Source organism: Coregonus lavaretus, assembly GCF_964263955.1.
Source record: "Coregonus lavaretus genome assembly, chromosome: 32".
NCBI classification, from domain to species: Eukaryota; Metazoa; Chordata; class Actinopteri; order Salmoniformes; family Salmonidae; genus Coregonus; species Coregonus lavaretus.
Genome location: NC_140019.1, coordinates 14,190,745 through 14,213,408, shown reverse-complemented (window position 1 = coordinate 14,213,408; position 22,664 = coordinate 14,190,745). Strand labels below are relative to the sequence as shown.

The 22,664-nt window shown below is 44.9% G+C and overlaps 1 protein-coding gene and 1 pseudogene across 2 annotated transcripts in view; one reads left to right on the top strand and one right to left on the bottom strand.

The window, feature by feature from the left end:
* The window catches only part of LOC311107534 (glycerophosphoinositol inositolphosphodiesterase GDPD2-like), a 28,268-nt gene extending 27,981 nt beyond the window's left edge, over window positions 1–287 (bottom strand). The window contains exon 1 of the mRNA XM_084150042.1: window positions 136–287. Within this exon, the coding sequence (XP_084006168.1) occupies window positions 136–222 (87 nt within the window). The 5' untranslated portion in view covers window positions 223–287. The remainder of the gene's footprint in view (window positions 1–135) is intronic.
* Window positions 288–19,961: 19,674 nt separating this feature from the next.
* On the top strand, window positions 19,962–20,934 carry LOC311107716 (PDZ domain-containing protein 11-like; annotated as a pseudogene). The gene is made up of 5 exons: window positions 19,962–20,052; window positions 20,168–20,251; window positions 20,409–20,507; window positions 20,677–20,737; window positions 20,900–20,934. The product of its transcript is annotated as a PDZ domain-containing protein 11-like (transcript).
* The last annotated feature ends 1,730 nt before the right edge of the window (window positions 20,935–22,664 follow it).

Genomic DNA, 22,664 nt, shown 5'->3' with positions numbered 1-22,664 from the left:
CATCTGACAAAAATATTTCATAACACTGAAGCAGCGAACTTTGTGAAGACCAATACTTGTGTCATTCTCAAAACTTTTGACCACGACTGTATATTCTACACAACAATACAAATCTGGGTCCACAACAGTACTCACTTTTTGTTTCCTCTCACTGGGGTGCCTCCAGTTGCAGCTATACATTCCCCTGCAGCATATTCGGCCACAGCTGTCCTCTGACATCATCACCTCCCCTCCTCATTTACTGTAAACTAAAAGGATATCCTGTCCAGAGGAGTGTGGATCATGTCTGTCCTGTTGTGTAGTTATCTGATCCTCTCAGCCTTTAGGGGCTGGATAGAGTGGTGGGGGGGACAACACTCCTGGAGAACACCTTGTCTTGCAGCTCTGTATGTGAGGAGAGGGGCTCCGCTCTGCAGTGGGCTGACTCACCACTCTAAACCTACACAGTGTAGGAGGAGAGAGAAAAAAGAGTGAGGGGATAAAGAGGGAATATCTGTGAGAATTAGGGCCATCCATGTTCAATAACTTCCTGATTAGAGCTTCTATGTTGGGGGCCAGCTGACAATGGCCAACCCTGTAGGGTTCTGTGAGAGTACCACAGAGAGGTCTGAGAGTGAAGTCCCACCATAAGACCCTCCGTTCCGTGGGAGCAGGGAGGGAGAGGAAGGAGGAGGAGGGGGCTCATCGTTCCGTGGGAGCAGGGAGGGAGAGGAAGGAGGAGGAGGGGGCTCATCGTTCCGTGGGAGCAGGGAGGGAGAGGAAGGAGGAGGAGGGGGCTCATCGTTCCGTGGGAGCAGGGAGGGAGAGGAAGGAGGAGGAGGGGGCTCATCGTCAGCAGGGGGTTGCTGTGCAGAGATGTACAGACTTGACCGGGGGATTCGCTTGGGGGACTGGCAACCTGTTTTTGCGAAACCAAGACATTAAGCCTTCACAATATTGACATTTTACTCTACAAAGAGAGCTAAAAGATGGATGAGGGGGGTGAGGGAAGAATATTCAGTGAACAGGCTGAGGCAGATACATGTAAACCTGCTTCCCCCTTTATTTTCTTCACTGGGGTGATGTTATCGAATTAGGGGATGGTGCCCAGTGCCCACATAACAAAAACAAAATAAAAACACATGTAAAGTTTAAAAGGGTTCTACAACATTGTAAAGCAAATTGACATTAGACCATCTATTGATCCATTTTGGGAAAGTCTGACAAGTCTTTTTTAAAGGATGAGCTGTTAATCCATCAAGTTAGAACCCTTGTTGAGCTTTCCTTGAAAATGAATAGCTATTAGCCTATTGTAAAAACAAGCCAAATGTACTTGGTCAGTTATCATATTTGTTTTGGATTTTCGCCATCAATATGTATCAGATAATCAGATGTCTACTGTTGGTCAAGGGCTAAGGTGTGTTAAGCAAACTTCAGACCTGTCACATTTTGTTTGAATAGGTACTTTGTCCACAAGTGTCCACTGTTGGTCAAGGGTTGAGGTGTGTTAAGCAAACTTCAGACCTGACAGATTTGGTTTGAATAGGTATTTTGTCCAGAAGTCTATAAGCCTAAATAAGTATTTAAAAGAAAGAAAGAAAAAGTAAACACTTATAGAGTGGGGCCAGTATGAAATAGGATCCTAAATGTTAATTACATGCAGTGTGAAGGTATTCTGTGCTGAGGAAAAGCCCTTCTCTATAAATCAGGTTGGATTGAGGAGAACCATATGATCACAGGAACATGTCTGAGCAGGTCGACAACGGGAAAGAAGTGAAAGTGAAGAGAAATCTGAGCAGATTTTACTGCAAGAAACCAGAGGCTTTGCCATTGTGTAATGTAAGATGTCTATGCTACAAATCTACAGTCTAAGAATGTAGTCACAGAAGTGAATTTCTGGATGCTGGGTGGAAACCTCCACTAAACCTACCACCTCTTGGCCAGGGCTCCCTTGAAAAAGAGACTTTGTCAGCTGCTACAGAATCACACAGTCTTCACAGTACGTCATTAATACAATACAACGCTGAATAATCAGTGTGTTCTCCTTTTACATCCAGTCTGGCGTCAATCACTACAGATTTGAGGAACAATCCATAACATTTAGTATCAAGTCTTGTGACCATCAACCCGCACACTGAGTGTCACAACCAGAACACTTGAAATAATGTGTATTCCAAATCCCCAAATGCTAAACATTGTGTTGATCACTCGAAACTAAATACGAACTTTAGTGATCTTAAATGTCCCCATTACAATAAGAATAAATAAACACATTAAATAAAAACCATCTGACAAACAACAGGGCGATGACAATAGCATCTCTGTATACTGTACCATTTACTCTTAACAATAGTAATGTCAAGGCCAAGACAAACTCAGTGTTGCCAGTGTGAGAAGGCATGATACACACCTTGGCACACATCAAGCTCTGGGACTTGGCAAAAAAGTTACATAGCAATCAATGTTTGTTTGATGCGCAGGTAGGCCAGGGTAGGCACAGGTAGACAGGTATTCCGGTAATAAGGAAGGGTTACTGATCAGAACAGATAAGGTTCATAATTTTTTGTTTGAGCCAAGATTCCAACATGTTTATCACCTACCTTTCTAAATAGAACTTTGAAATGGAATCATGCTTGCCCTATTTCACTTCAACATTTATAATGTGGTAATGATCCATAAGATCCGGGTCATGACAATAGATGTTATGTTTTGAGAGTTGTCATCATATTAACCAATAATGACTTTCTCAAACTATGATGGTGAGAAAGTTGAGACATATTGGGACGAGTTTGATCTAAACCCGATTGTTCCAAGTTTATGAGAACTTGACTTCATAACCAGGAAATAGAATGAAATGTCTCACAATTTATTGAAACAATGTCCTGTTACCACATTTAAGTCAATTTCCATTGCATCACTCGATGTGGCTTAACTGTCCTGGATTTTAACAAGTTAATGCTTTTACAAATATTTAGTTAACCCACTCATGATGACATAAAAAGGTAATAAAATGTCATACAGAAGTGAGTGTCAGAAAGCCTACTATTGAACCCTTTCTGTGGTGAACCCCGTACTGAGTGATGTGATTAAAAAATATATATTTTTGTTATTTAGAATGTGGTCTGTCTGCATCAGAACCACATCAATTATTTTTTATCTACAATTACAGGACATTTCACATGTTCTCCTCATTTGACCAAAGTTTAAAAACAACTTACCATTGAGCATGAATAACTATCTCAGTTCAATCCTGATACAAACTCAGTGTTTAACCTGGTCAATCAATTTCGTTGAAATATGTAGATCTACTAGTCAATTTGAGTTAATTTGACAACGCATTAAAATACAATAGGCTAGTAAAAGCTGGAGGAGTGAGGTGCACCATACCTATAGATCACAGAATGTGTGCGTCTCTCTTGTAGTGTTGCAACACTGTAACAGCCGGTGATGTTCTGTTCATCAACTTTTTCTAGTCCAGTCCACTATATTTCGTTACCTCTTTTCTGTGCCTGTTGTTCTGTCATCCTCTCCCGTTCTTTGTGGAAATCCGTGTCCGGAATGTAAATGAATCAGATGAATGGGTGCAAGTTTCTAAAGTAGTAACGGGAGGGGTATGCGGAGGGAGGCAAGTCGCTCGAAAGCACGTAGCCTGCTTTCAGCGCACTTTTAGGACTATTGGCAAATTAGAATGTGTAGGGGTAGAGGCAGAGAAGTTTTTCACATAGCCTAACTCATCAATGTACTAAATATATGGATAGTTCATATATGGATAGTCCTATATAGGGATAGTTCACCCAAATTAGAAAACCACACATTGTTTTCCTTACCCTGTAAGCAGTCCATGGACAAGGTATGACAACAATCCATGCTTTGGTTTAGTTTCCCTGGCACGGTTTCCACATGCTAACAAAGCATGGATTGCTGTCATACCTCTGTGTGGTCCTCTGTAGCTCAATTGGTAGAGCATGGCGCTTGTAACGCCAGGGTAGTGGGTTCGATCCCCGGGACCACCCATGCGTAAAAATGTAGGCACACATGACTGTAAATCGCTTTGGATAAAAGCGTCTGCTAAATGGCCTATTATTATTATTATACCTTGTCCATGGACTGTTTAAAGGGTAAGGAAACCAATATGTCATTTTGTAATTTGTAATATCCCATGAATACTATCAGAACACTGTTAGGGCTTCTGTGTGTGATGTCTGCACTATTTCATACATAACTTTAGTTCAATACTACTGTTCCTAAACAGTTCAATTAAGTTTGAGGGAACTGAGCAGGATTTTAACCTGGCATGTGGAAGTTGTTACTGAGACTTAAATCCCTTTCAGCAACTAACCATGCTCTATTTCTGTTGGAAATCATCTCACAAATAACTTGCTCATCTACTCTTGGCCAAAATGAACATGTAGGCTACAAAGGAAAAAGGCACCTGGATTTTTCACAGGTGGTATAAAATGATGATAGGCCCATTGCATGTAATCTATAGCTGTTCAGTTTATATTTTGAGTTTAGCCTAATTGGTGTATTTTAAATATGGGGGTCATCTGGCTACTGGGGAACACGCCTATATGAACTTTATGAATCGCATAGGGGCATAATACATGTAATTACAGAGATATTATGATTTATTCTCACATCAGACAGTCATCTGCTAGGCTACACCTTGAAGTACTACAGCAACATGGGCTGATATCTTATATCTGGAGCAGGTGTTATGGACACATACACTGAATCTCGGCATCTTAACTGAGCACTTGACCACGTTCGAAATAAATATGAAACATATAATATGCTTGCATATATTTCATTGGGTTCTATGTAGACTACTTTCATACTCTTAGTATGGAGCCTACATACCACAGCGGGCTCCATAAGTGCACATACGCATGCATTGTATTGATTATTATAATACGGTAGCAGGGCGTGGCTTGAAAGGGAAGATGTCTTTTTAGCCTGGTAAGGTTTTTGTTGTTGCTATTTATAGCTAGCGAGATGCCACAAAAATAAAATGACTGTTTAGGTTTTGGATTCATTGTAACATTTCATGTAATCTGTAGTTTACTTGCTACACTTGTAGTATTTTGTCAGAATGACATCACCGCCTAACGTAGCTAGCTAGTAACAACAAATGTCAGAACAGGTTGCTGTTGCTAACATGAAAAATGATTTTACTAATAATGGCTGAGCTAGTAACGTTATTGGAATTTGACTCGAGTCCCTATTCAATAAAGTATTGACCCGCATATTGCTTGTGAAATTGCATTGTTAAGGCAAACCTCCTGTGAATATTGCCATATTGTGTATTCAGCTAAATTGTCTTCTGTGAGTCTGTAATCTGGCCTGCCCAGAATCAAATATCTGAAAAAACGCTTCTTCTTCTTCTTCTTCTTCTTCTTCTTCTTCTTCGATGGGGGTTCAACGGCAGTTGGCATCCAATGTTAATGGTGCATTACCGCCACCAGCTGGACACTTTATTGAATAAGAAACAAAATTAAACATTTCAACTAAGAAAACCCATCTCACTTCTTCAATCTCATTCCATCCAACTTCTTCAATCTCATCCCACTCCAAAATACATCCCTACACAGGATCAGAGGCCTGAGAGAGACGTAAGGGCAGCTCGGGCCAGGTTGGAGGCGTACAACCAGGAGGTAGTACAGGAAACTAGCTTCCAAACTGCTGACAACATTACTCCAACTACCATCCAACAACCCTCCAATTCCCCAGCATCATCACCTCATGTGGATGTGACTTCTCTGGCTCAAGCCTTCCAAGATAGCATAGCCCTTAATCGACTTCCAATGCCAGAGCCATTTGTATTCAATTGTGATCCAATTCAATTCCTTGAGTGGAAAGCCTCATTTGTGTCACTTATCGATCAAAGAAGCATCTCGTCAGCTGACAAGCTTTATTATCTTAAGAAGTACGTGGGTGGCCCAGCTCGTAAGACCGTGGATGGTACTTTCTACAGAAATGATGATGAGGCCTACAAAGACGTGTGGAACAAACTCAACCATAGATATGGCCAGCCATTTGTCATACAAAGGGCATTTATAAAAAGGCTTGCAAACTGGCCAAAAATTCAACCTAAGGACACCGTAGGACCTTCAGATTTTTTGAATGCCTGTCAGGATGCTATACCTCATGTTAAAGGCCTTCAGATATTAAATGACTGTAAAGAGAATCAGAAGCTAGTTCAAAAACTGCCTGACACTGGCAGCTTCTCGCTGGAACAGACAAGTTACACAAACCTTGAATAATAGTCAAGAGTTCCCCAGTTTCCAGGACTTTGCTACTTTTATGACGATGGAAGCAGAGATTGCCTGCAATCCGATAACTTCTTTCTATGCTCTCCGTTCATCCGAATGTACCACTGAGAAACGAAACGTCAGGGAGACCAAGAGGAACAAGGCAAGTGTTCTCAGCACTCAAACATTCACAGATAGTGAGAATCAAAAGTCAGCCAAAGGAAGTGCAAGGCCTTTGTGTATGTTTTGCCAGGACAACAAGCATCAGCTCCATGGATGTTCTAAATTCATGACCAAGTCTCTGGAGGAGCGACAGAAATATGTGAAAGAAAATAAGCTTTGCTATGGTTGCATGAAACCTGGTCACAGTGCAAAGGACTGTCGTCATCGCCACATCTGTGACACCTGCAAAGGAAAGCATCCCACGTGTCTCCACAATGACAGTTATGTAAAATGGGAAAAGCCTTCACCTCTGCCAATTTCTTCCCAAAGTAATATGGACGAGGCAGCAACTGCATTGTCACTCAACGTAGCTGGAGAAGGACAATCTACTAACACTTCCATGATCGTACCGGTGTGGGTGTCATCAAGGAACAACTAAGAGTGATACTACATTCTCATTGACCAGGAAGTGAGCAACGCTTTATAAGCAGACACGTATCCAGTGAAACTGAAATTAACTACTGTGATAGGACGTGACACAGTTGTGAAAAGCGAAAGAGTCTCAGGGCATAGAAGGCACAGTATGTGGGTATGTGTGGATGTATTGTGATGGAAGGTGTGGTGGGCATTTTTGTGTTTGGAAAACTGTGGCGTTAAGTGAGTGAGAAAGGAAATGTTTGCATATCCCAGAACCAACGTGTGTCTGTGAGCAGGGGTTGTGAGAGAGAGCTTTACATTTTGTGCAGATGAGGGATATACATTTTAAAATAAAGTATATATCTAATCTATTTTTTTATTGTCTTACCAACAGATGGGTCCCAAACCATATATCCTAGACACCCACCTGAGCGACCTATACACCAAAGAGAAGTCCCCATCTGTTTTGTGGCCCTGCTGTAAGTTGCCTATATGCAGCCAAAACAGAAAGATAAATGCGGTCAGAGACCTACTAGAGCAGCACCGCCCCCTCAAGATTCTGAGCCTGCCTGGCAGGGTTGGTCCTACAAAGCCAGAGCCCCCTGATGGGAGAGCATAATATACAAGGAAATTATCAAAGCTGCTAATGAGAACCTTGATGACCTTGTACCTAGCCGGTGGGGATTCCGGTGGGTTACCCCCACCTAGGTAGTGGCAGTGCTGGCAACACTGGCTGCAGTAACCCATGGGGAGGGGGTCACACTTGGACAATCAGAGAGGGGGCATATTATTGTGGCCCTGGTGGCACAAATTAATCAAAGGTCTGACTGCACGGAGATGCTTTGGAAAAATGGTTACAACGGGGGACCAGAGTGTTTGTGTGTCAGGGGAACAGGGTGGATCTGATCTCCATCACCTAGGACTTGACATTGGTTAATCAAATCTCAAATTTGTGTCAATTTCTGCTCAATCTTGCATGCTTTCTCAAACAGCTGTAACTGTATATGCATTCGTAAATCAGGTCCTTTCTTGAGTTGGGCTCTGGGATGTAACAACTGTTGAGCATCTGAGCTTATGGTTGATTGTGTAGGAAAGGGGTTGAGTATGTTAGAGTATGTGCGTGTGTGTGTGTGTGTATCCCAAATCTGTTGCAAGGGGGTAAGGATGTTAGGGAGAATATAGGATGAACCACAATAATTGTTTGCTAAAATAATAATTGCTTGACAGAAATGTAATGTAATACAATGGCAATCCGGGTTATAGGTAACAATCCTTCACATGAACTGCCGACATTATTACACATATTAATTGATAATGATGGAAATTAAGATATGCAAGATATTTGAATAGATATATATTTTTAATAGCTACATATATATATTGAGGTGAGAGCATTGGAAATGCTTTTGGCGGTTGACCTGCTTCTGTTTTGTGGGTGGCACTGTGTGCTGTTTTCGATGGATGGGTCCTGGCCTCTCGGGGGCCTAGGGATCCGGGGGGACAGGGGTGGTATGCTGATCACTGGGATGACAACCCAACTTGGGAGGGGCTTTAGCGGGGGTGTGACACTCTGGCTCTGGGACTTTTGTATTTGAGCCAGGGTGTATTTTGTTTTGTTGGGTTTTGGTTTTGTTTCTAGGTTTGCCTTTCTGTTGGCTGCATTTCTAGGTTTGGTCGATGACTCCCAATCGGAGGTAACGAGTGTCAGCTGTCGGCTCGTTATCTCTGATTGGGAGCCATATTTATTCTGATTGGGAGCCATATTTAAATGTCTGTGTTCACCTTGTGGTTGTGGGTTTTTGTTCATTGTTCAGTAGTTATCACTGAGGACTTCACGATCGTGGTTTGTTTTGTATTCTCGTGTGATTATTAAAATCATCATGTTCACTCCCAACGCTGCGCTTTGGTCATACTTCATTGGCGATCGTGACAGAAAAACCCACCATAAGAGGACCAAGCAGCGTGTCAAGCGGCAACAGGACCCAGCTCCAAAGGATTCATGGACATGGGAGGAGATACTGGCTGGAAAGGGTCCTTGGGCACAACCGGGAGAATATCGCCGCCCTCGTGAAGAGCTGGAGGCAGCTAAAGCCGAGAGGAGGCGGTATGAGGAGGCAGCACGGAGTCAAGGCTGGAAGCCCGTGGGTACTACCCAAAAATTTCTTGGGGGGGGGCTTAAAGGGAGTGTGGCGAAGTCAGGTAGGAGACCTGCGCCTACTCCCTGGACTTACCGTGGAGAGCGAGAGTACGGGCAGACACCGTGTTACGCAGTAGAGCGCATGGTGTCTCCTGTACGCAGGCATAGCCCGGTTCGGTACAGTCCAGCTCCACGTATCGGCCGGGTTAGAGTGAGCGTTGAGCCAGATGTCATGAAGCCGGCCCAACGCATCCGGCTACCAGTGCGTCTTCTCGGGCCGGCGTACATGGCACCAGCCTTACGCATGGTGTTCCCGGTTCGCCCACATAGGCCGGTGCGGGTTATTCCACCTCCCCGTACTGGTCGGGCGACGGGGAGCATCAACCCGGGTAAGGTTGGGCAGGCTCAGTGCTCAAGGGGGCCAGTAAGCCTGCACGGTCCGGTATTTCCGGCGCCACCTCCCCGCTCCAGCCCAGTACCACCAGTGCCTACACCACGCACCAAGCCTCCTGTGTGTTCCCCGAGTCCTGTGCGTCCTGTTGCTGCTCTCCGCACTAGCCCTTATGTGCGTTCCCAGGGTCCAGCATACCCTGTTGCTTCTCCCCGCACCAGCCCTGAGATGCGTGTCCTCAGCCCGGTACCTCCAGTTCCGGCACCACGCACCAGGCCTACGGTGCGCCTCAGACGGCCAGAGTCTGCCGTCTGCCCAACGGGGCCTGAACTGCCCGTCTGGACTGAGCCTGCAAAGCCGCCCGTCTGCCATGAGCCTTCAGAGCCGTCCGCCAGACCGGAGCCGCTAGAGCCTTCCGCCAGACAGGAGCAGCCAGATCCGTCAGCCAGCCATGAGCAGCCAGATCCGTCAGCCAGCCATGAGCAGCCAGATCCGTCAGCCAGCCATGAGCAGCCAGATCCTTCAGCCAGCCATGAGCAGCCAGATCCTTCAGCCAGCCATGAGCAGCCAGATCCGTCGGCCAGCCATGAGCAGCCAGATCCGTCGGCCAGCCATGAGCAGCCAGATCCGTCAGCCAGCCATGAGCAGCCAGATCCGTCGGCCAGCCATGAGCAGCCAGATCCTTCAGCCAGCCAGGAGCCGTCCAGCCAGGATCCGCCAGAGCCGTCCAGCCAGGATCCGCCAGAGCCAGCCAGCCAGGATCCGCCATTGAGTCCGGTGCTGTCCCTTAGCCCGGTGCTGCCCCTTATCCTGGTGCTGCCCCTTAGTCCGGTACTGCCCCTTAGTCCGGTGCTGCCCCTTAGTCCGGTGCTGCCCTTTAGTCCGGTGCCGCCCCTTAATCCAGTGGAGTTTAGTTGGGGGGTGGTCATGTGGAGGAGGCTACGGAGGCGGATAGTGACTAAGGTGGGGTGGGGACCACGACCAGGGCCAGAACCGCCACCGTGGACAGACGCCCACCCAGACCCTCCCCTAGACTGTATGCTGGTGCGCCCGGAGTGCGCACCTTTAGGGGGGGGTACTGTGACACTCTGGCTCTGGGACTTTTGTATTTGAGCCAGGGTGTATTTTGTTTTGTTGGGTTTTGGTTTTGTTTCTAGGTTTGCCTTTCTGTTGGCTGCATTTCTAGGTTTGGTCGATGACTCCCAATCGGAGGTAACGAGTGTCAGCTGTCGGCTCGTTATCTCTGATTGGGAGCCATATTTATTCTGATTGGGAGCCATATTTAAATGTCTGTGTTCACCTTGTGGTTGTGGGTTTTTGTTCATTGTTCAGTAGTTATCACTGAGGACTTCACGATCGTGGTTTGTTTTGTATTCTCGTGTGATTATTAAAATCATCATGTTCACTCCCAACGCTGCGCTTTGGTCATACTTCATTGGCGATCGTGACAGGGGGGAATAGTGGAGAACAATTGCAGGGTTACTTAGTAGCAATGCAAATATCATGGTACAGCTATATGGACACTCAATCACAATGGTATTTTTTATTGGTAAATTTACAAACATACACTACCGTTCAAAAGTTTGGGGTCACTTAGAAATGTCCTTGTTTTCGAAAGAAAAGCAATTTTCTTGTCCATTAAAATAACATGAAATTGATCAGAAATACAGTGTAGACATTGTTAATGTTGTAAATGGCTATTGTAGCTGTAAACGGCTGATTTGTAATGGAATATCTACATAGGCGTACAGAGGCCCATTATCAGCAACCATCAGTCCTGTGTTCCAATGGTATGTTGTGTTTGCTAATCCAAGTTTATCATTTTAAAAGGCTAATTGATCATTAGAAACCCCTTTTGCAATTATGTTAGCACAGCTGAAAACTGTTGTGCTGATTAAAGAAGCAATAAAACTGGCCTTCTTGAGACTAGTTGAGTATCTGGAGCATCAGCAATTGTGGGTTCGATTACAGGCTCAGAATGGCCAGAAACAAATAACTTTCTTCTGAAACTCGTCAGTCTATTCTTGTTCTGTGAAATGAAGGCTGTTCCATTCGAGAAATTGCCAAGAAACTGAAGATCTCTTACAACGCTGTGTACTACTTCCTTCACAGAACAGTGCAAACTGGCTCTAACCAGAATAGAAAGAGGAGTGGGAGGCCCCGGTGCACAACTGAGCAAGACGACAGATACATTAGAGTGTCTAGTTTAAGAAACAGGCACCTCACAGGTCCTCAACTGGCAGCTTCATTAAATAGTACCCGCAAAACACCAGTCTCAACGTCAACAGTGAAGAGGCGACTCCGGGATGCTGACCTTCTAGGCAGAGTTGCAAAGAAAAAGCCATATTTCAATAAAATATTAAGATGGGCAGTCTGAGATATGGCTTTTTGCGAGAAAAAAAACATATGGGGGATTGGAAGTAATGCAGACAATTACATTGATAGAAGTTACAATCTATCTGCAATATTAAAGCTGATCTACCACCCCCCCCCCCCAAAAAAAAAAACCGTCCATTATCGTACCGGTGTGGGTGTCATCAACATACAACTCAGGTGCTGAAAAACGTATCTACACCCTGCTTGACACCCCAGAGTGATACTACATTAATTGACCAGGAAGTGAACAACGCTTTACAAGCAGACACGTATCCAGTGAAACTGAAATTAACTACTGTGATAGGACGTGACACAGTTGTGAAAAGCCAAAGTCTCAGTGCTTCGTGTGAGAGGTTACAGCTCCACCATAAATATCGATCTTCCTCCTACCTACACCAAGGATTGCATACCTGTAAACCGCACCCACATTCCGACCTGTGAAACGGCCAAGCACTGGAATCATCTCTCCACAGTAGTAGATGAAATACCACCACTGAAGGATTGTGAGGTTGGCCTTCTGATAGGCTACAACTGCTCAAGGGCAATGGCTCCAAAACAAGTGATTTTAGGTGGAAATGATGAGCCCTACGCTGTTCGAACTGACTTAGGATGGAGCATTGTGGGGCGCTCATCGCCGTTCATCGATACACCAAGCGTCGCTAGTCTGTGTCACTGAGTCATCGTCAAAGAGATCCTCTCAGTAACCCCTGCAGATACTATTCACATTCTGTAGTCCGATTTCAAGGATGCGAGTGAAGATGGCAAGACAGTGTCTCAGGATATCATCCTCTTCCTGAACAAGCTGAATGATGGTATAAGGAAAAATTGTCATGGCCACTACGAAATGCCCTTGCCTTTTAAGGAGAGACCCAATCTACCCGACAACAAACAACTCGCCATTGTACGGCTCAGCCATCTCAAGAGGAAGCTGTTAAAGGATGAAAGGTATAAGGAACGTTATGTCAAGTTCATGGATGAGGTCATTGAAAATGGTGATGCGGAAGAAGTTGAAGATGATGGAAATGAAGGCGGGAAATGAAATGGTATATTTCTCATCATGGAGTCTATCATCCTAAGAAGCCAGATAAGCTCTTCGTAGTATTTGATTGCTCTGGGAACCAGTTTAAATGACCATCTGCTTCCAGGGCCTGATTTGATGAACAAGCTGAACGGTGTTCTCATGCATTTACGGCAGCACCCTATTTATTGCGTTGATGTGTGACATTGAGAAGATGTTTCACCAATTCCATGTGCCTGAGACTGACTGAAATTATCTGCGCTTCCTTCGGTGGAAAAAGGGAGACATTACTGCACAGCCTCAAGAGTTCCACATGAAGGTGCATCTGTTTGGCGCTGCATCATCTCCTGGATGTGCAAACTATGGGCTGAAGCATCTAGCTAAGGAGAACAGAGACCTATACCCTCTAGGCTCACAATTCATCATGAGCGACTTTTACGTCGATGAAGGTGGCATAGACCGTAAGGAACATGCTTTTGAGTTTGCTTGTGAGGCTCGAGAACTTTGTGCGATGGGTGGTCTTTGACTGCATAAGTTAGTATCCAATGACAGAGCTGTCCTAGAAAGCATACTGCCATCTGAACGTGCATCCGACATTAAGGACCTTAACCTTGCATTTGATGACTTGCCATCAGAAATAGCACTAGGGATTCAGTGCCACATTGAGTCTGACTGCTTCAAGTTCAATGTCAATCTCAAGGACCAACCTGCAACGTGTCGAGGTATACTGTCTACGGTTGCCTCCTTGTATGATCCTTTAGGGTTTGTAGCTCCATTCCTGCTCAACGGAAAAAAGTACTGCAAGAAATGTGTAGGCATGGCACGGGTTGGGATGACCCTCTGACTGATGAACTTCAACCAAAGTGGGAATGTTGGAAAAACGATCTTGTTCATTTGGAGACGGTGAACATACCCTGTAGTTATGCACCTGCTGACTTTGGAACGTTTACCAAAACAGAGCTACATCATTTATCTGACGCAAGCACGAGCGGATATGGTCAGTGTTCATATTTGAGACTCAAGAATGAAGAGGGAGACATTCATTGTGCTTTAGTCATAGGAAAATCTTGTGTCACTCCCACAAAGGTCACAACTATTCCCAGACTAGAACTCACGGCTGCAGTTGTCTCAGTAAAATCAAGCAATGTGCTCAAGGAGGAACTTAGATATGCTGATTTTGAAGAGTTCTTCTGGACCGACTCCAAAGTAGTTCTAGGGTACATTAACAATAAGGCACAACGATTCCACACATTTGTAGCCAACCGAGTGCAGAAGATACATCTCAGCACGACTCCCCAGCAATGGAGATCGAAAATCCTACAGATCATGCGTCCAGAGGCCTAACTGTCAATGAACTGCTATCATCTGATTGGTTCACAGGACCCAAGTTTTAATGGAATAAATAAATATTTCTCACAGAAGATGTGGTCTCAGAGTTGCCATTAGGAGACCTGGAAGTCAGAAAGGCTCAAACACGAGAACCACAGAACAAGTAAGTCTTGCAGATCGCCTGTCTAACCTCTCATCCTGGTCTCGGGCTTCTGAAGCTGTTGCACGTGTTCTTCGACTAATCAGTAAGGACGGATGAAATGGTCTCTCAACGGTAATGGAACAGGAGAACGCAGAGCGTCTCATAATCAAAGATGTGCAGGGACAGGTATACCAAGATGAGCTTAAGTTACTAAGGGACTCAGCTGCCACTCCAAAATGAGTTGTACCGCCTCAATGGCTTCCTAGACATAAAGGTCAAATGGCTACTGGATCCCAGGTATCAATCAGGCCGTAGCATCTCATCTTTGCCAATGTGTGACTTGTAGAAAGCTCAGGAGACCCACAGAAGAGCAGAAGATGGCTGATCTCCCTCCACAGCGTGTAGACTCATCATCGCCCTTTACATACGCACTGTATGGATTGTTTTGGCCCATTTCTCATTAAGCTAGGACGAAGAGTGTACAAAAGGTATGGTCTTCTCTTCACCTGTTTTTGCTCTCGTGCCGTTCATATTGAAATGTTAGATGACATGTCAACAGATGCCTTCATTAATGGTCTGCGCTGCTTCATAGCCATTAGTGGTGCAGTTTGTCAGATTAAATGTGACCAAGGAAGCAACATTGTGGGAGCCAGAAATGAACTGAAGGAAGCGCTCAAGGAAGTTGACATGGAAAGGCTGACTGCCTTTCTTGCTGAGAAACAGTGTGACTTCAGCATGAATGCGCCCCATTCAAGTCACGTGGGTGGGGTCTGGGAGCGACAGATCAGGACAGTGAGAAGTATCCTTAGCGCCACACTCTCACTCTCTTCTGGTAGACTAGATGATTATTCTCTACGAGCCTTCTTCTACGAAGCAATGGCAATTGTAAACAATTGCGCTCTCACCGTTGACAACCTCAATGATCCAAAAAGTGTTGAGCCACTCACCGCTAATCATCTGCTTACTATGAATTCTACCACAGCTCTACCTCCTCCAGGCAAGTTCATCAGGGAGGACATGTACGCTCGGAAAAGGTGGCGGCATGTTCAATATCTAGCAGAACAGTTTTGGAGCCGCTGGCGAAAAGAGTATCTAGCCAATATCGCCATCAGGCAGCGCTGGCACACCCCGAAGAGAAACCTGCAAATCGGTGACATAGTGATGATGAGAGACGATGATCTGCCTAGAAATGGGTAGAGTTTCAGAGACTACTGTTGATAAAGATGGACTAGTAAGGAGAGTCAAAATATGTGTTGGTGATCGGAAGTTAGACAAGACAGGTAAGTGTCTCACCAAGCTGTCAGTGTTCGAACACCCAGTTCAGAACCTGGTCTTGTTGCTGGAGACTGGTTAAGATAGATGCCCCCAAATCCCTTTACATCCTATATCTAACCATGATCTCTTATACTTTTAAATGGTTTGTGCTATGATTCAATACCATTCTGATACCCTATTTATGGTCATAGGTCATTTAAAGTACAGAAATCATTCATGCTTTGTGTATACCATGTACATTGTTCCAAATCACTCATGATTTGGTGGGAGTGTAGATGAACCCCTTAAAACGAGTGTCAGATCACAATGTCTGCTCTATATTTTGACTTTTATTTTCTTTGTACGAGCTTTCAATCCTCACTGTATATTTGACAGTTTAGTGTGACTTTTATTTTGATAGCAGGTTTTTTGCCTTCTCTGTTTTAAGCACAAAGGGTATATGGGAAACGGGCGCGAGAGAGAAAAAGTTAAATATATTTTTGTACAAGCACCCAAGAAACAACGTCAAACTTAGCACCTAGCTGGAAAGAGAACAAGGTATTTACTGTCTTTCAATATTGGTCTTGTTTCAGATATCTTTCTGTGTAATGAACGGATATTTGTGTTGTAATTGATGTTCTGAATTCTCCTAACAATATGACGCACTGTTTGTGCTGGCTAATATTAGTTAATCTTGCACCACATTAGCAAGCTGTTAGCACAAAATCTACTATTTGGGTAGAAACCCTCATGCATATTGATGTATGAAGCATGCTAATGTAAAGTTGTGTAAAAGTGTATTTTTTTTGTGGACTATATTGTTCATATTGTAAGAGCATTTTAGGTTTATTTCTCCATCAGCTCTTACGGTGTGCTTTATGGAAATGGTACCGCATTAAACTTTCATGAACCATCAGTTTGAGAGATGAGCATTCATTCAGCTGGGGATGCTACAGGGCACAAAAGCTCTTACAGGGTATCTCGTGAATCCTAACTTTATGAGAAGAGACTCTTCATCAAAGTACAGTAGCATGAATAAAGTTAATTTATTTTCTCCATCCACCATACAGGTCAGTTGACGTGCACCAACCAATCCATCGATGTCTTCAGTACTATCCTCTGCCTTTATTTCTTGCGCCACCCCAGAAATAACGACCTTGATAGGCACCCTGTTACGAAAATCCATACAGGAAACATTCTACTCCGATATCGTTTTTATTCTTAAAACAGGCTTATTCTGCTCCGCAGACAAACAAAAAATCAGAATAAAACCACTTCTTGTGATTGTCACTGACTCCAACACATTCCAGATTTTCCTCGAGACGTTTAACGGATTTCCCAAGTAGCATTGATCCAAAACCCTCACTCCGACTAATAACGAGTCTAGTGGTTTCCTATTTTCCACCACAGTTTTACTTCTCTTGTTTCCCTTTTTCTTCCCCACTGTAACCCACTCATTATCACTTTCTGTACTGTTAGCTTCACCCGACTCATTAGCAGTTTCAAAACAAAACCTCCGTTTCTGCCAATCTTGCTGTCCCCGTCTCCAATCCTGAAAATCCTCTTGGCCATCCATAGCCAAATGAAGCCCTCCCCTTCCCCAAAAAATAAATACATGCCAGGTGCACCCCCCGAAATCGTGATTTGCTAATTAATCAGGGATGCAAAAACTATGCAGCGCACCTGACCAGGGATGCAAAAACCATGCAGCACACCTGACCGGTAATTGTTCCTCATTAAAACCCTCCTATCCCACACAGCCTCCTAACAAACATAACATTTACATTTACGTCATTTAGCAGACCCTCTTATCCAGAGCGATTTACAAATCCTCCCTCTCTGTGGATGACTTCGTCAACCATTTTGAAAAGAAGGTTGACGACATCCGATCCTCGTTTGTTAAGTCAAATGACACTGCTGGTCCTGCTCACACTGCCCTACCCTATGCTTTGACTTCTTTCTCCCCTCTCTCTCCAGATAAAATCTTGCAACTTGTGACAGCAGGCCGCCCAACAACCTGCCCGCTTGACCCTATCCCCTCCTCTCTTCTCCAGACCATCTCCGGTGACCTTCTCCCTTACCTCACCTCGCTGATCAACTCATCCTTGACCGCTGGCTATGTCCCTTCCGTCTTCAAGAGAGCGAGAGTTGCACCCCTTCTCAAAAAACCAACACTCGATCCCTCTGATGTCAACAACTACAGACCAGTATCCCTTCTTTCTTTTCTCTCCAAAACTATTGAGCGTGCCGTCTTTAGCCAACTCTCTTGCTATCTCTCTCAGAATGACTTTCTTGATCCAAACCAGTCAGGTTTCAAGACTGGTCATTCAACTGAGACTGCTCTTCTCTGTGTCACGGAGGCTCTCCGCACTGCTAAAGCTAACTCTCTCTCCTCTGCTCTTGTCCTTCTAGACCTGTCTGCTGCCTTTGATACTGTGAACCATCAGATCCTCCTCTCCACCCTCTCCGAGCTGGGCATCTCCGGCGCGGCTCACTCTTGGATTGCGTCCTACCTGACCGGTCGCTCCTACCAAGTGGCGTGGCGAGAAGCTGTCTCCGCACCACGTGCTCTCACCACTGGTGTCCCCCAGGGCTCAGTTCTAGGCCCTCTCCTATTCTCGCTATACACCAAGTCACTTGGCTCTGTCATATCCTCACATGGCCTCTCCTATCATTGCTACGCTGACGACACACAACTAATCTTCTCCTTTCCCCCTTCTGATAACCAGGTGGCGAATCGCATCTCTGCATGTCTGGCAGACATATCAGTATGGATGACGGATCACCACCTCAAGCTGAACCTTGGCAAGACGGAGCTGCTCTTCCTCCCGGGGAAGGACTGCCTGTTCCATGATCTCGCCATCACGGTTGACAACTCCGTTGTGTCCTCCTCCCAGAGTGCGAAGAGCCTTGGCGTGACCCTGGACAACACCCTGTCGTTCTCTGCCCCCCCCTTACCCCAACCCCCCCCCCCCCCCCCCCCCCAAAAAAAAAACATTGTAAAGTGGTTATCCCACTGGCTATAAGGTGACTGCACCTATTTGTAAGTTGCTCTGGATAAGAGAGTCTGCTAAATGACGTAAATGTAAATGATAGCCAGTGGGACAACCACTTTACAATAGTTTTATTATTATTTTATTTTTTGGGGGGGGTGGGGTAAGGGGGGGTAGAAGGATTACTTTATCTTATCCCAGGTATTCCTTAAAGAGGTGGGGTTTTAAGTGTCTCCGGAAGGTGGTGAGTGACTCCGCTGTCCTGGCGTCGTGAGGGATCTTGTTCCACCATTGGGGTGCCAGAGCAGCGAACAGTTTTGACTGGGCTGAGCGGGAACTGTGCTTCCGCAGAGGTAGGGGAGCCAGCAGGCCAGAGGTGGATGAACGTAGTGCCCTCGTTTGGGTGTAGGGTCTGATCAGAGCCTGAAGGTACGGAGGTGCCGTTCCCCTCACAGCTCCGTAGGCAAGCACCATGGTCTTGTAGCAGATGCGAGCTTCAACTGGAAGCCAGTGGAGTGTGCGGAGGAGCGGGGTGACGTGAGAGAACTTGGGAAGGTCGAACACCAGACAGGCTGCAGCGTTCTGGATAAGTTGTACGGGTTTAATGGCACAGGCAGGGAGCCCAGCCAACAGTGAGTTGCAGTAATCCAGACGGGAGATGACAAGTGCCTGGATTAGGACCTGTGCCGCTTCCTGTGTAAGGCAGGGTCGTACTCTGCGAATGTTGTAGAGCATGAACCTACAGGATCGGGTCACCGCCTTGATGTTAGCGGAGAACGACAGGGTGTTGTCCAGGGTCACGCCAAGGCTCTTTGCACTCTGGGAGGAGGACACAACGGATATGTAAACCGTGATGGCGAGATCATGGAACGGGCAGTCCTTCCCCGGGAGGAAGAGCAGCTCCGTCTTGCCGAGGTTCAGCTTGAGGTGGTGATCCGTCATCCATACTGATATGTCTGCCAGACATGCAGAGATGCGATTCGCCACCTGGTTATCAGAAGGGGGAAAGGAGAAGATGAATTGTGTGTCGTCTGCGTAGCATTGATAGGAAAGGCCATGTGAGGATATGACAGAGCCAAGTGACTTGGTGTATAGCGAGAATAGGAGAGGGCCTAGAACTGAGCCCTGGGGGACACCAATGGTGAGAGCACGTGGTGCGGAAACAGATTCTCGCCACGCCACCTGGTAGGAGCGACCTGTCAGGTAGGACGCAATCCAAGAGTGAGCCGCGCCGGAGATGCCCAACTCGGAGAGGGTGGAGAGGAGGATCTGATGGTTCACAGTATCAAAGGCAGCAGATAGGTCTAGAAGGACGAGAGCAGAAGAGAGAGAGTTAGCTTTAGCAGTGCGGAGAGCCTCTGTGACACAGAGAAGAGCAGTCTCAGTTGAATGACCAGTCTTGAAACCTGACTGGTTTGGATCAAGAAGGTCATTCATTTTGTTTTGGAGAGACTGTTGCATGCAGAAATTATCATTGCCTATGTCTTTTTTTAACCAATAGGTTTTGAAACCATGGACCAAAAGATCCCATATGATGACTACCAACTCCCAGTGGTCTTTCTGCCTTCCTATGAGTCCCCCAGCATGGATAGCCCCTCAGGAGGTATGAGCCTGAGATTACATCCATACCCTGTCATAACACTGTCAACAGCCAGTCTAGTTCACTGCCACCTCAGATCTTCAATGATGTTCCCTCTGTGTCCTGTCTGTATGTGTAGCAGATCCACCATCCTGACTACAACAAGGAGCTGACCCAGTTCCTGCCACGCACCATCATGTTGAAGAAACCTCCAGGGGCACAGCTATGTATGTGTGTGTGTGTGTGAGAGAGAGAGGCTGGTGCAACTGCCCAATCAACTGCTTCTCAGACACTTTCCATTTTTTAAAAGATATGTTTTTGCTTTTTCATTTTGTCAGTAATCTCCCTTCTCCTTAATCTCTTTGTGTGTATGTTGCTAGGTGGTCCCAGATTCGGACGCCCACAGGGCAGGGCTCCAGGAGGGAGATCAGGTGCAGTCTGTCAATGAGGTGGACTTCCAGGACATAGCGCACTCGAGGATCCGGGATGTACTGTAGACCATACAACACTAGACACACAACACTATACCTCTTGATAAATCTCATTACTTCATTTTTAACCTCAACACTAACTTGTGTAAAAAAAAAAAAAAAAGGTTAATCGTTTTCGGCATACATTTCTCATAGAAATTGTTTGTTCTCCTCTCAGGCTGTAGAGATTCTGAAGACTGCCAGGGAGATTCTGACGACGGTGCGCTTCTTTCCCTACAGTAAGCGTTGCTTTCACCTGCTCCGCCATTTAATATTAAGAAAGTGCCTAAATTGTATCTACTGTATATGGTGCCATTATTGCTTTATGCCTTATGTCGTCACCTTTGCAACCTGTGAAGTTTTTTAAAATGGTTGTTATGTAACTCCCTGTTTCCCCATAGACTACCAGAGACCGAAGGAGAGGACTGTGGACTAGGTGACAGAAGAGTTCCCCGGGAGAGTGAGAAACAGTGAGCATGGTTAATATAATAGTTCGTTTAAAACGTTTACATGCTTTGCAAGAAGAACGATCAGGCTACCTGATGGGACTTTTGATAAATGCAGAAAATCGCCAATCAAAATAAAACGTTCTACCACAGTGACCATGTAACTGTTGCAAAGACTATTTGATTCGGAGTTCGCATATATCAAGTTTGTGTATGTGAAAACTTATTCTAAGATGAATACTTTCAGTTTTTCTGAACTCACTTCACTCACACATAAGAGGAAAGCTTGTGCTACCGTTGCTGGCACATGCACAGATCAAATACACAGCTGGAACGCTGATTAAGCTGTTTACATGTCCTAATAATTAGAAAGATTGCTCAGAAACCCAGGTGTTTTAATTGGCATGTGCTTACTTTGATTATGACCGTACGTCGATTTAAGATAAGCAAAGTAACAATGTGAATACATGACTAATGCCATATTCGGCCTTCTGTCATAATCAGTTTAATATAGAATTATTAATGTGCATATAAACGTACTCAGTGTGTCAGTCTCATAGGAGTAGACGTCCTTGGTGGATAGATTTCTCTTCCCATAGACTACAGCCCCCGTCCTCCGTTTCAAGCTAAGGATGAACGCCCTAATGACTATCTGGTCCTTTCACACTTACATCCAGGACCACATAAAGACTTTACATTCCCCCTCTCTTCCTCCACATACAAAAACGATGCACACTGCTTCAGATGCTGGAAGAATTTAGTTATATCAGGTGTTCACTCATTCACACAGCGAGTCATGCACTGAAGATAAACTGTTTTCTCTAGTGTTGATGCTAACATACTTAAAGAGCAGGAATTAGTATGGGTTGGGAGACACACTAGTGCTTCTCTTATATGCAAGAGCCCTGGAGCATTATGGTGTGTAAATTATATAGATTATTTACAGTACTCTGATATGCAAACTACATAAACTGAAGTGCATGTCAGAGGGACATATTCTTCAGGAAGTTCTCATCACTGAAAATGCCATAAAGGGATTGAGTGATGGACTGGACTAAAGCTTGCAGTCCTTGTGATTTTTTGTTTTTGTTTTTAATTAACCTATCTGCTTTCACTCACCTCTGACCAGAACAATGTGAATACTAAGTGCTAAACTGGTTACCCCTAGTGTGTGTGCTTATATATGAGAACAGTGTAATGATATTCCAAAAATATTTATAATGCACCAAAGTATAAACATTTACGTCAGTACATGTCATACCAACAAAATCCACTAGAGGACAGACAAGTTAAAGGAATTATTATTGACCTGCGTAGTCCTGTTATTTTAGCAATAAGAGGGGGTTGATTTGTGTGATTTGAAAGGGGCTATTGTGTATTGCGGCACATTACATTATGTACAAAAATCTGTTCGCTCTTGTTATTTTAGAGGGTGTTTTATTTCCTTTTAATGGCCTGCTGACTGAATAATTTGAGGTTATATTAAATGAATCAACATAATTGAAGTGTTACAGAACACCAAAGTAACCAGGGTAACCACACTGAGATATTTAGTCTTGGGCTCAGATACTATAAGTTACATTTACATTTACATTTGAAGGTTGTATGCTACGCTACATGGCAAGAAGTTACTGATCACTGTTAAAATATATTTTTTTGGGGGGGCGGGACGACACACGTTCTGGTGAGGCTCAGTCTCGCTAGGTAAGCGGTTATCGGT